The 13,538-nt window shown below is 44.5% G+C and overlaps 1 protein-coding gene across 3 annotated transcripts in view; it reads right to left on the bottom strand.

Moving 5' to 3' along the window:
* Positions 1 to 13,538, bottom strand: part of RPTOR (regulatory associated protein of MTOR complex 1) — a 295,359-nt gene that overhangs the window by 49,152 nt on the left and 232,669 nt on the right. For all 3 annotated transcript variants that reach the window (XM_077253329.1, XM_077253327.1, XM_077253328.1), the window contains exon 7: positions 12,130 to 12,189. In XM_077253329.1, coding sequence (XP_077109444.1) covers positions 12,130 to 12,189 — 60 coding nt within the window. The remainder of the gene's footprint in view (positions 1 to 12,129; positions 12,190 to 13,538) is intronic.

Below are 13,538 nucleotides of genomic sequence, written 5' to 3'. Positions count from 1 at the left end.
ATTCCTTTTTACCCTGAAGCAGCCACACTGAACTTTTCTTATCTTGACTTGTTGTATTGCCTAAAAACGGATGGAAATTGGATGGATCTCCACAGTACAAAGTCTGAGTTCCATTAGTTCTACACGGAACCCCATAGACTTTACTATTAAAGTCTGATCTGCAAAACAGATGAGAATAGGACCTTGTCTGAGTGTCACGGACCGGAGACACTGAACTGATGTGTATGGATAGATGAAACCGTACAGGTCAGTGTGGTGTCCAAGAAAAGAAAAACCGTTCTAGGACATGTCACACGGGAGTGTGAATGTAGCGTTAGTAGAAGAAAGGCCTGTTTTTTCTTCCTCCAAAAACAGTGCCACCCATAACTACAGGCTGCGTCTGATGCTGCAGCCACATTCATGCAAATGCTGCAATAGCAAATAAAGCCAACAAGAGTGGTGAAGTCCTAGCTCACAGTCCTACTAATCTGCCATACATCACCTAATTCTAGCTATATGCTTACATACTGTCTATATAACACCACGCACAGGGCGGCTGGCCACAACCTCATCTTCGCCGACTCTTCCACCGCCACATAGCCTCTCCTGCTGTGTAAATCAACATGACATATATGCCAGCACCGCTGCAGACTGCGGAGTCAGGAGATCACGGTTCCTATTATTATAAAGCCGCAGAGCTGCTGCTGAACAAATCCAGACGCTGATGCCCGGCTCACAATCTGTTCTCACCACCTACACCACGTGCCCGCTCTTAGCTAATAGTGCCCTTATCTAATCTCACACCCACCCCGACCCAAGAGTCTTAATTACTAGGCCATTACCAGAGTCTCCACTGAGATGTGAACAGTAGCCTTTGTGCCAGCCAGACATTTCTACCCTCTGGATACAGTTTTGCTATGGGGGCGCCTCAAGCTATAACATTATTGGAAGGTTATGGCGTTTCAATCACTGCAGAAACAGTGGCATTCACAGATTAGCAATTCTTGAAAGCTGATGAATTTGGTATTTGGGGGAAGAAAAAGCAAACATTTATCCATTATACAAATGAGCTGGCAGAGTCTCTCGGGGGAACCCTGATATTCAGCAGTAGCCCCTGCCCAAAGCCTCCCCTCTATAGCTTCAATTGGGGGCTCTACTCTTCTGCGATGGCACCAACATCTCGCACATGTGCTGTGCGTTTTCACCCCCCCACTGTTGGCGATGGGCTCAGTGATGCCAGCAGTATGTCTGTCTGGCTGTAACAATGAGTACTGCACATGCACCGTGCTGGGAAAATACAGCGCATGCGCAAGATTTCAATGCACTATTGATCCTTACCTTCCAGCGCATCTGTTTCTAGATTGTGAGCCTTCGTGGGCAGGGTCCTCTCTCCTTCTGTACCAGTCATGACTTGTATTGCTTAAGTTTATTGTACTTGTTTTTATTATGCATACCCCTCCTCACATGTAAAGCGCCATGGAATAAATGGAACTATAATAATAATAATAACCTGTACATGCGGCTGGGCCTGATATTGCTGCTCAGTAAATAAGGCAGAGCTACGTATAGAAGAGATGAGATTCTAGAGTTAAGCCTTGTAACTATTGAAAAGCAGGAAGCTTTTCTTTCAGAACTGGACCACTGAGCAATGGAAGAAGGTGGCAGTCTGAAGATAGATTTGTCGTCGGAAGGTTAAAACTAGCAGGACTTATATATAACAACTTTCATTAGATGACCATTTAAGGGACCTTTAGATGGTTGTCCATTTGTCAAAAAACAGTTGACGTCACTTGTCAGCTGTTAAAAAGTGCATTACCCAGTAGAGGGCGACAGAGAGCAGGAGAACGCTCCACCCAGAATACAAAGAATATAAAACCTACCATCTATCCTGGAGCATCATGGGAGTAAAATTCAGAAGAATAGGAGGAGTTTGTAAAATATTTCTTAAAAAGATCTTCACCACTAAACTAAGGAACGGCAACCGTCCAATTCAGCTTATTGATAGCAGTGATTGTAATTGCCCTTTAAATTCTTGGACAACACTCGTTGCGAAATTATAGGTTGGGAACAGACAAATTATTCAAAGGTTTCATTATTTTCTATCATTCTGCGGTACATTGTGGCACACACGGATGTAAGGAAAGATGAATAATGCCTTTAATGTATGTGTAATTAGTTAAAATGGACAATGAGTAAATTCTAGCAGCATGGGTCACAGCCCGGAGGAAATGTTATGCAGATATTTCTCTCATTATATCTGGAAAGCTGCGCCGAATTCAGAGCTCCTCCTGGCAATCTGCATACGTGACGGGGGATGTGGGCATGCTGGCTGACTTTCATTTAATTGTGGCCATACTATGAGCTTGGTTTCTTCAGGAGCTTTCAGTCAACTGCGTTTTAACTAGACGTGTCCTTCATCTCGATGCTTATAAAGAACCTGCCATTGTCACATAGGGAACTGGGTGATGTGGAAAGCACATTGTACTTCATGCACTTATGTAAGACTCAAAGAATAAAAACGAAGGTTTACCTGGAAATAACTGGTGGTGATCAGTAGACAATCCCTTTAAGAAGCAACTAAGGAGGATTTCCAGGAAATTCCATTTATTGCCTTATCCATACACCTTAGAACGTTAGGTTCAATGTTCGGTTTGTGTTCTGCATGGAAGGAGAGGAGAAAGCCGCTGTCGGACACCTCCAAAATCGACTTTTCTCTTATGAAGGATGGGGCTTGTTGAAATTCAACTACCTGATCCCCCCTCTCACCCAACATCTGTCCTTAGGGGAGAGGATCAAAAATTGTTGACTTTGTCTGACATCAAATGTGTATGGAAAGTTACAGGAAAGGCCATCAACATACGATCGTGGGAGTTTGACCACTCCAAGGTTAGACTCCCAACTCCAGAGGTTTTCAGAATTTTTTTTTAGAATTTGGGCTAAAGCACTGGTTTGTGGGCGGTTTATAAAAAAAGGAGTATTCAGCTGCCAAACACCTCTGAGGTAGGGTTCCCTCTCCTGAGAACAAAAATGATGGGGCATGCTGAAATCCAACGGCCTCATCCCATACTCAAAAGTCGAAAGACTGACCCCTAGAGTCTCACCTCTTCAATACGTAGCTCTGCCCCCTACTGAGCAGCAATACCAGGCACAGCCACATTTACGGATGCGCTAGAAGCTAAGGATCAATGGTGCAGGTGCCGCAATCCCAAGATCAGCAGAGGTCAGATACCATGGATCACAAATTAACAGTCTACACTAGAAAGGATTGAATGATCATTGAGGTTAAGAGATCTGATGAAGCGGGAGAAAGTATCATGGTGCTGGGTTAATGGACATTTTCCAGTTTTTACATTTGAGTTTTGAAGCCCATCGTGGTAAGGAATGTGGTGGAGATTGTACCTGCTGGCATCAGAGATGGATTTATGCAGTAAGGGCAGCGAGACGGCGTAAAACACAAGAGCCCTGCTCTACCGGCAACTTCACTCAATGACACGTAACACTGCCAATGCTGCTAATGTGCTTCCTTAAGCAGCGTCTCGGCTGCTCGCAGACTCGTTCTGCAGCGACGAGCAATTAAGAGTTGAGGGGAATGAAACAAACCAATATTAGCAGAGGTTATTGAAGCCAAACAAGCAGCTCGCTGCCTTCTCCCCTCATCGACGTAATGTCATTAATGGAAAGAATTAACATTGCTGAGTTCAAGGTTTCTCAAATTCCCCAAATAATCAGGAGGTAGAACATAGCTTGGAGCTGCAGAACGGCTGGTGTGATCAGAAGCCATTGCGGCAGCGGCTCAGAGTCCGATGCGTGTGGTGACTTATGGAGGTTTCTTTAGATTAAAGGGAATTTGTTAAGGGTTAGAGGTGCCATATCTTTTCCTACAAGATGTTCTGGTAATCTTCAGTGTAGCTCAAGAAAAGCTGCAATGCTAAAAGTACAGTGGGTACGGAAAGTATTCAGACCCCATTAAATTTTTCACTTTGCTTCATTGCAGCCATTTGGTAAATTCAAAAAAGTTCATTTTTTCTCATTAATGTACACTCTGCACCCCATCTTGACTGAAAAAACAAATGTAGAAATGTTTGCATATTTATTAAAAAAGAAAAACTGAAATATCACATGGTCATAAGTATTCAGACCCTTTGCTCAGACACTCATATTTTAGTCACATGCTGTCCATTTCCTTGTGATCCTCCTTGAGATGGTTCTACTCCTTCATAGGAGTCCAGCTGTGTTTAATTAAACTGATAGGACTTGATTTGGAAAGGCACAAACCTGTCTATATAAGACCCCAAAGCTCATACTGCATGTCAGACCAAATGAGAATCATGAGGTCAAAGGAACTGGCCAAGGAGCTCAGAGACAGAATTGTGGCAAGGCACAGATCTGGCCAAGGTTACCAAAGAATTTCTGCAGTACTCAAGGTTCCTAAGAGCACAGTGGCCTCCATAATCCGTAAATGGAAGAAGTTTGGGACCACCAGAAGTCTTCCTAGACCTGGCCGCAGGGCTGTGGAGTCGGAGCCCATTTTGGTGGAGTCAGAGTGATGGAAATTGAGGAGTCAAAGGTTTGGCTTACCGACTCCACAGCCCTGCCTGGCCGCCCAGTCAAACTGAGCAATCGTGGGAGAATAGCCTTGGTGAGAGAGGTAAAGAAGAACCCCAAAATCACTGTGGCTAAGCTCCAGAGATGCAGTAGGGAGATGGGAGAAAGTTCCACAAAGTCAACTATCACTGCAGCCCTCCACCAGTCAAGCCTTTATGTGGCTCAAAGGAAGCATCTCCTCAGTGCAAGACATATGAAAGCCTGCATAGAGTTTGCTAAAAAACACACGAAGGACTCTCAGACTATGAGAAATAATGATGAGATGAAGACAGACCTTTTTGGTGATAATTCTAAGCGGTATGTGTGGAGAAAACCAGGCACTGCTCATCACCTGCCCAATATAATCCCAACAGTGAAACATGGTGGTGGCAGCATCATGCTATTGGGGTGTTTTTCAGCTGCAGGGACAGGACGACTGGTTGCCATTGAAGGAAACATGAATGCGGTTAACTACAGAGATATCCTGGATGAAAACCTCTTCCAGAGTGCTCTGGACCTTAGACTTGGCCGAAGGTTCACCTTCCAACAAGACAATGACCCTAAGCACACACCTAAAATAACAAAGGAGTGACTTCAGAACAACTCTGTGACCATTCTTGACTGGCCCAGCCAGAGCCCTGACCGAAACCCAATTGAGCATGTCTGGAGAGACCTGAACATGGTTGTCCACCAACATTCACCATCCAACCTGACGGAACTGGAGAGGATCTACATGGAAGAATGGCAGAGGATCCCCAAATCCAGGTGTGAAAAACTTGCTGCATCATTCCCAAGAAGACTCATGGGCACAGGGTCTGAATACTTATGGCCATGTGATATTTCTGTTTTTCTTTTTTTCATAAATTTGCAAAAATGTCTACATTTCTGTTTTTTTTCAGTCAAGATGGGGTGTAGAGTGTACATTAATAAGAAAAAAATGAACTTTTTTGAATTTACCAAATGGCTGCAATGAAACAAAGAGTGAAAAATGTAATGGGGTCTGAATACTTTCCGTACCCACTGTACGCCTCTTGGACCCTCCATATGCCACTATATCTGTTTTGGAGAAAAATAAAGGTATTTTCCTATTGACAAGCGCAGCTTCAATTTTCAAACCGTTGGTGTCTTATTTAGAGCACATTCAAGTCACTTTTTGAATTTACCAAATGGCTGCAATGAAAAAGAGTGAAAAATTTAAAGGGATCTGAATACTTTCTGTACACACTGTATACAGTGATCCAAAAACGGCAACATGAAAAATTCTAGCCTCCCTTGTTTTCTGATAAGACCGTCCTCGTAGAAGCGGATCAAGAGGTTCCACTAATGGAAGTCTCTCCAAATAGTGGGATGGGAAGGGAAAAACTCAGGAGCTGTGTCTGTGCTATCTGAAGAGGGTGTCAGCTGTGTCATACAGCCGACTCCCTGCTACATTAGTCGGGATCAGAGTCAACTCTGATCCTGACTGTTTACCAGGTGATAAATCATAAGCATATACCATAAAATTTAAATTTATTAGTTCTATTTAAAAACACCACCAACCAGTGGTTCACAACACAAAAGCAACACTAACCAATTGGGGGTGGCTAGGAGTACCTAGTCTGGTGCCTATACTTACACGTTTCTAGCTGCGGAGGCTGGCACGCTATGGGGAACGTATTGGCGCCCCCGATACAACAACATGTGTCTCGATAAAGATGTGATGTGATGTGATATCGAGACACATGTTGTTGTATCGGGCCTCCTGATGAGCCAGAGGGGCGAAGCGCATTGAGGCGGAGCTGGCAGGTGGCATTCAGATGAGTACCATGGTTACTTTCATGCCATGATCAATGATGGCAGGCATCATCTCTGCATTTATGTATATCGGCATGATCTGATATAGACAATCACTGTGGTCGCTTGGTGCTCTTGTTTTGAGGGGAGCAATTATATTAATCACAATAAAAGGGTTTTTTTCATCTCTATTATTTTACTCCCCAGTTATGGACCATTACTAATATAATCATTCAGGATTGCCGCAAACGTCATATGTTCTCTATTGTTTTTAAAGGGAACCTGTCACCCCCCCCCCCCCCCCCCCCCAGTCGTTTAAAACAAGGTGGCTCTTTCAGTTCTGGGTGCTGTAACTGCCGAAATAATCAGTTTTGTAATTAGTCCTAAATACCTTTTCTTCAGTCAAGGAGGCCGGCCTTTCCCCCCTACTGCAGACGCCACACAGCCGTCACTCACATCTTCTTGGCGCCGGGCGCCGCCTCCTCGCAGCTATTTTGAAATGATCCGGCGCCTGCGCTCTTTTCTCCTGCCTTGGGCAGGCGCAGGGAGCGCTGCCCGTCTGTGCTCATATGCAGTCCAGCTGACTGCGCGGACGCCCTGCCTGTGAATCCCAGCCCCGTAGTATGAATAAATCAGAAGACACTGCGGGGCTGGGATTCATAGGCAGGGCGGCCGCACAGGCGAAGTCAGCTGGACTGCATATGAGCACAGAGGATGGGCAGCGTTGATGTAGATGTGACAAGTACCACCAATCTAAACATTGTACATATCAAGTACCTCCTTCAGGGCAGTAATATTTCCTAAAGATGATGTCTCTGTCAACAGGATAACGCTCCTGCAAAACTCCCAAAATGCTTCAGGGATGGTTTGAGAAACATGAACACGAGAAAGATCAAGATGACAACTTGCCTCTAAAATTCCCAGACCTCAATCTGAACGAACATCTGTAGGATGTTCTGGAAAATCAAGTTCGATCCATGGAGGCCGCACAGAGAATCTTACAGGACTGAAAGGATCTACATTCAGATACCACTGGTCACGTTTACTAGTCCTGTGGAGCAGGGCTGTGTAGTCGGCAAGCCAAACCTCCAACTCCCGACTCCTCAGCACTGCCTCACTACTAAGCATGCACATAAAGTGCAGCACAGATTCATCTCAACTAAAAGCCTAGATCCATAGAGCAGAGACATGTATAGAACATTCATAACTTTCTCAAATTCTTCTGAAAACATTTACAGCGCATATTGCTTTGAATTGCTGTATCCAATTTATTATATATTTTAGGAGTCACAGTTGGTCCATTTTATACTGACTCCAACTCCACAGCCCTTGCCGGATAAGCTCTGTGCATGTGTCATGAGAAGTTTCTATATTCTATATGATATTAGGTCGCAGGGTGAAATTTTATAGCTGATCTTGGAGTCCACCAATGTTTGTATTCACTTTGGATAAAGTTGGTTTAGATAACAGAAAATGGGACCATTATTCCAATACTAGTAGGACTCAAGTGCCATAAGCCCACTGTGGACAAAGATGGAGGAAGCCAAAAGAAATTGTTCAGATTTCTACAGAAGTGGGTTGGCAAAGGTTAAAAACTCAGGTGTCAACCAATTCAGGAATGGAAGAGTTAGCAGATTTTGGATCACTGCCCTACTTGGACTGTGAATAATTACCTCCAGCCCCTCTGTCCATGGACGTTTCTAATTAATCTGAACAAGTTCGGTCTCCTGAGACGGACTCCACTAAAACCAATTACGGTATCTTTTCCTGGTTGCTCCTGGGCTTTGGACAATAAGAGATTTTCTTTTGAAGTCAAGGTGAGCTTGACCTGACCTTTTCAACACTGGGACTGTGCACTGGCAAACTAGGAGGTCTCACCACTTACTGGTATGATGACACAGTGTAGACATGACAACAAGTCACAATTAAGAGGTGGTGGATACGTGCCGGACTATACAATGGAGTTTGTCCGTTGTCTTTAGTCTGCAATTTAACTGTGTCTAAGCTGTATCCAAGTCAAGTGTGGCCTCTTCAGGTAAATTACACGTACGTTCCCCCAAGGTTTCGACCATTCATTGTACTTTATATCATCACAACATAAGCAGACTGCAGGTACCCCCTATAAATATGGAGGGCACTATCGGGGTATATGTACCGCTGATAGGAAGCACGGGATCGAACAGGGCATGGAGTCAACAACCAAATGTCCTTGGTAAAGAATCTAGCATTTGCCGACATTGCAAAACCAAGTTCAGATCTTGGTTTCCCATAGATAACTATGTAGGGATACACACTAAAAAGGGCGGTTGGCAAATTTTTAGAACTCCCATACAAAATCAATGGAAAGCGTGGGCAGGCAATCTCTCCAATGATGCGATCACCACATATGCACAGCTACCACTTCACGGGTGAGAGTGCTACACATGCATGGCCACCTTTTCACTGATGTACGGCCACTCCTCCACTGACTAGACCGCAATGCATGTGTGGCCACCTTTCCACTGACAAGAGACAGACAAATGAGCAGGTACCTCTCCATTGATAAGAGCAAAGTATGCATAGCCATCTCTCCACCGACTAGAGTGCAACACATGCGTGACCACCTTTCCACTGATAAGAGCGTAATGTATGCGCTGCCACCTCTCCACTAATAAGAGCCACGCAACGTGCGGCCAACTCTCCACTGATAAGAGCGTAATGTATGCGCTGCCACCTCTCCACTAATAAGAGCCACGCAACGTGCGGCCAACTCTCCACTGATAAGAGCGTAATGTATGCGCTGCCACCTCTCCACTAATAAAAGCCACGCAACGTGCGGCCACCTCTCCACTGATAAGAGAGTAATGTATGCGCTGCCACCTCTCCACTAATAAGAGCCACGCAACGTGCGGCCAACTCTCCCCTGATAAGAGCGTAATGTATGCGCTGCCACCTCTCCACTAATAAAAGCCACGCAACGTGCGGCCACCTCTCCACTGATAAGAGAGTAATGTATGCGCTGCCACCTCTCCACTAATAAGAGCCACGCAACGTGCGGCCACCTCTCCACTGATAAGAGAGTAATGTATGTGCTGCCACCTCTCCACTAATAAAAGCCACGCAACGTGCGGCCAACTCTCCCCTGATAAGACAGTAATGTATGCGCTGCCACCTTTCCACTAATAAGAGCCACGCAACGTGCGGCCACCTCTCCACTGATAAGAGCGTAATGTTATGCGCTACCACCTCTCCACTAATAAGAGCCACACAACGTGAGGCCACCTCTCCATTGATAAGAGCGTAATGTATGCGCTGCCACCTCTCCACTAATAAAAGCCATGCAACGTGCGGCCAACTCTCCCCTGATAAGTGCGTAATGTATGCGCTGCCACCTCTCCACTAATAAAAGCCACGCAACGCGCGGCCAACTCTCCCCTGATAAGACAGTAATGTATGCGCTGCCACCTCTCCACTAATAAGAGCCACGCAACGTGCGGCCACCTCTCCACTGATAAGAGCGTAATGAATGTGCAGCCACTTTTCCACTGGCATCAGAACACAAGGCTGCCGTTCACAAGAAAGTTGCTGGACACACATCTAACAGACATTTATACCATAAATGTAGAAGACTGCAATACCTATTAATTCCATCCTACACTATTAACCCTACTAAGAGATGAGACTTGCAGTCATTACAGAATGAATGTGAACTCCTCCAATAGAAGACTATACAATGGAGTTTGTCCGTTGTCTTTAGTCTGCAATTTAACTGTGTCTAAGCTGTATCCAAGCCAAGTGTGGCCTCTTCAGGTAAATTACACGTACGTTCCCCCAAGGTTTCGACCATTCATTGTACTTTATATCATCACAACATAAGCAGACTGCAGGTACCCCCTATAAATATGGAGGGCACTATCGGGGTATATGTACCGCTGATAGGAAGCACGGGATCGAACAGGGCATGGAGTCAACAACCAAATGTCCTTGGTAAAGAATCTAGCATTTGCCGACATTGCAAAACCAAGTTCAGATCTTGGTTTCCCATAGATAACTATGTAGGGATACACACTAAAAAGGGCGGTTGGCAAATTTTTAGAACTCCCATACAAAATCAATGGAAAGCGTGGGCAGGCAATCTCTCCAATGATGCGATCACCACATATGCACAGCTACCACTTCACGGGTGAGAGTGCTACACATGCATGGCCACCTTTTCACTGATGTACGGCCACTCCTCCACTGACTAGACCGCAATGCATGTGTGGCCACCTTTCCACTGACAAGAGACAGACAAATGAGCAGGTACCTCTCCATTGATAAGAGCAAAGTATGCATAGCCATCTCTCCACCGACTAGAGTGCAACACATGCGTGACCACCTTTCCACTGATAAGAGCGTAATGTATGCGCTGCCACCTCTCCACTAATAAGAGCCACGCAACGTGCGGCCAACTCTCTACTGATAAGAGCGTAATGTATGCGCTGCCACCTCTCCACTAATAAGAGCCACGCAACGTGCGGCCAACTCTCCACTGATAAGAGCGTAATGTATGCGCTGCCACCTCTCCACTAATAAAAGCCACGCAACGTGCGGCCACCTCTCCACTGATAAGAGAGTAATGTATGCGCTGCCACCTCTCCACTAATAAAAGCCACGCAACGTGCGGCCAACTCTCCCCTGATAAGAGCGTAATGTATGCGCTGCCACCTCTCCACTAATAAAAGCCACGCAACGTGCGGCCACCTCTCCACTGATAAGAGAGTAATGTATGCGCTGCCACCTCTCCACTAATAAGAGCCACGCAACGTGCGGCCACCTCTCCACTGATAAGAGAGTAATGTATGTGCTGCCACCTCTCCACTAATAAGAGCCACGCAACGTGCGGCCACCTCTCCACTGATAAGATAAGAGCGTAATGTATGCGCTGCCACCTCTCCACTAATAAAAGCCACGCAACGTGCGGCCACCTCTCCACTGATAAGAGAGTAATGTATGCGCTGCCACCTCTCCACTAATAAGAGCCACGCAACGTGCGGCCACCTCTCCACTGATAAGAGCGTAATGTATGCGCTGCCACCTCTCCACTAATAAGAGCCACGCAACGTGCGGCCACCTCTCCACTGATAAGAGCGTAATGAATGTGCAGCCACTTTTCCACTGGCATCAGAACACAAGGCTGCCGTTCACAAGAAAGTTGCTGGACACATCTAACAGACATTTATACCATAAATGTAGAAGACTGCAATACCTATTAATTCCATCCTACACTATTAACCCTACTAAGAGATGAGACTTGCAGTCATTACAGAATGAATGTGAGCTCCTCCAATAGAAGAGGTAAAGAGCCGATGACAATTCCTTTTACAAAAGTCCATCCCACGATCAGCCACGCTCAGAGCTACGCTCTGGTACAATCATTTTTTCCCTCTTGTCGTCCGAGTGCACACAGTTTTTTACTGCAGCATCTACTAATCATTTACAGTTTCCTATGTTACAGAACTGCAATGCATCCGTAAAATTCAGATGCTTACTGTGGCCCCATACGGCATCCGATTTTTTAAATTTTTGGGCACACCCGTAGACTTGAATGGGTGAGCCTCATCCGATCTAAAATAGAAACTAGTGCATGCTGAGAGTTTTTCACAATGAAAAAAATAAAATCGCTCTTCTACATTGCACTATTGAATAACATTGGTCCGTGTGCTAGCCGTTATTTCTCACGGTCAGCACTCGGACTGAAAATACGGTCGTGTAAACAAACCCTAAAAATGCCTTCAACAACAAAAAATCTTCGATTTTTAAACTTTTACTTACTTCTCAATGAGATCCAGGGTGACACCAGGCACAAGTTTAACACTTTTCTGCATACAAAACCTACAACAGGAAACATTGAATTAATTATTTAGAAACAAACTAAAATAAAAAAGCAATATAAGGTTGTGGCCAAAAGTATTGACACCCCTGCAATTCTGTCAGATAATACTCAGTTTCTTCCTGAAAATGATTGCAATCACAAATTCTTTGGTATTATTATTTTCATTTAATTTTTATTAAATGAAAAAACACAAAAAGAATTGTCCTAAAGCCAAATTTATCTGACAGAATTGCAGGGGTGTCAATACTTTTGGCCACAACTGTACATAAACATGCGAGTATCTTTACAAGGGTTCTATTACAAACCCCCCCCCCCCCAAACTGCTTTGTTGAAAAATCAGCGCCACACCGGTTTACAGGTTCTCTGTGGCATTGCCGTTCATCACTATTAATTTCAATAGAGCTGGGCTGCAATACCAGACACAACCTGTGGACAGGGGTGGCACTGTTTTAGTAAGAAAGCATCCTTTATTCAACTTTTTCTGTTCAGTAAAAGCACACAGCCTCGTACACCCGGGAATATGGATAATATCCCTGTAATATCCAACGAGCAGCCACGTATAAATATTCATTTTGTGTATTTGTCCTATAATCCTGGCAATGAAGAGCACGTCTCCCCAGATTATCTGTTCTTTTTGGAAAGGATTAAGAATAGCATGTTACTTATTATGTGGGGACTCGTACAGACGGCCGCGATCCGTTACCATGTGATATACCAAAGAGCATGACTAATTGGGATGACGGAACAGTATAATATCTGATTAATTGTTAAACATAGGGATCAGGAGCGGATACGCCGTTGTACAATTACCCGGCGATATTCAATCAGCGTCTCCATGAGATTCAATTACTCGAATTAGAGATCCAAATTCTGTTTCATTAAAAGGGAGAAGGAAAACGTGCAAGTGAAAATTTCGATACATGTGAGGCCGCTGCGAGAGCTATATCTATCTATATATTCATTCACCTTATACTTTTTAAAAATTACAAAAATGAAAATGGGGTAATGAAAAAGTTCGGGCACCCTGCATGGTTAGTACCTAGTAGCACCCCCTTTTGAAAGTATCACAGCTTGTAAACGCTTTTTGTAGCCAGAAAAGAGTCTTTCAATTCTTATTTGAGAGATTTTCTTCCATTCTTCCTTGGAAAATTCTTCCAGTTCTGTGAGATTCCTGGGTCGACTTGCATGCACTGCTATTTTGAGGTCTAGCCACAGATTTTCAATGGTGTTCAGATCAGGGGACTTTGAGGGCGTCTGTTGAGGAAGTCTATTCAGGTTTTTGACATGTATTAATGATCATGATCATTATCCATTTCTCAACTTCAGCTTTTTTTTTTTTTTTTTTTTT

Source organism: Ranitomeya variabilis, chromosome 4 (assembly GCF_051348905.1).
Source record: "Ranitomeya variabilis isolate aRanVar5 chromosome 4, aRanVar5.hap1, whole genome shotgun sequence".
NCBI classification, from domain to species: Eukaryota; Metazoa; Chordata; class Amphibia; order Anura; family Dendrobatidae; genus Ranitomeya; species Ranitomeya variabilis.
Note: the sequence above shows the minus strand (reverse complement) of the source record. Positions and strands in the feature narration are given on the sequence as shown.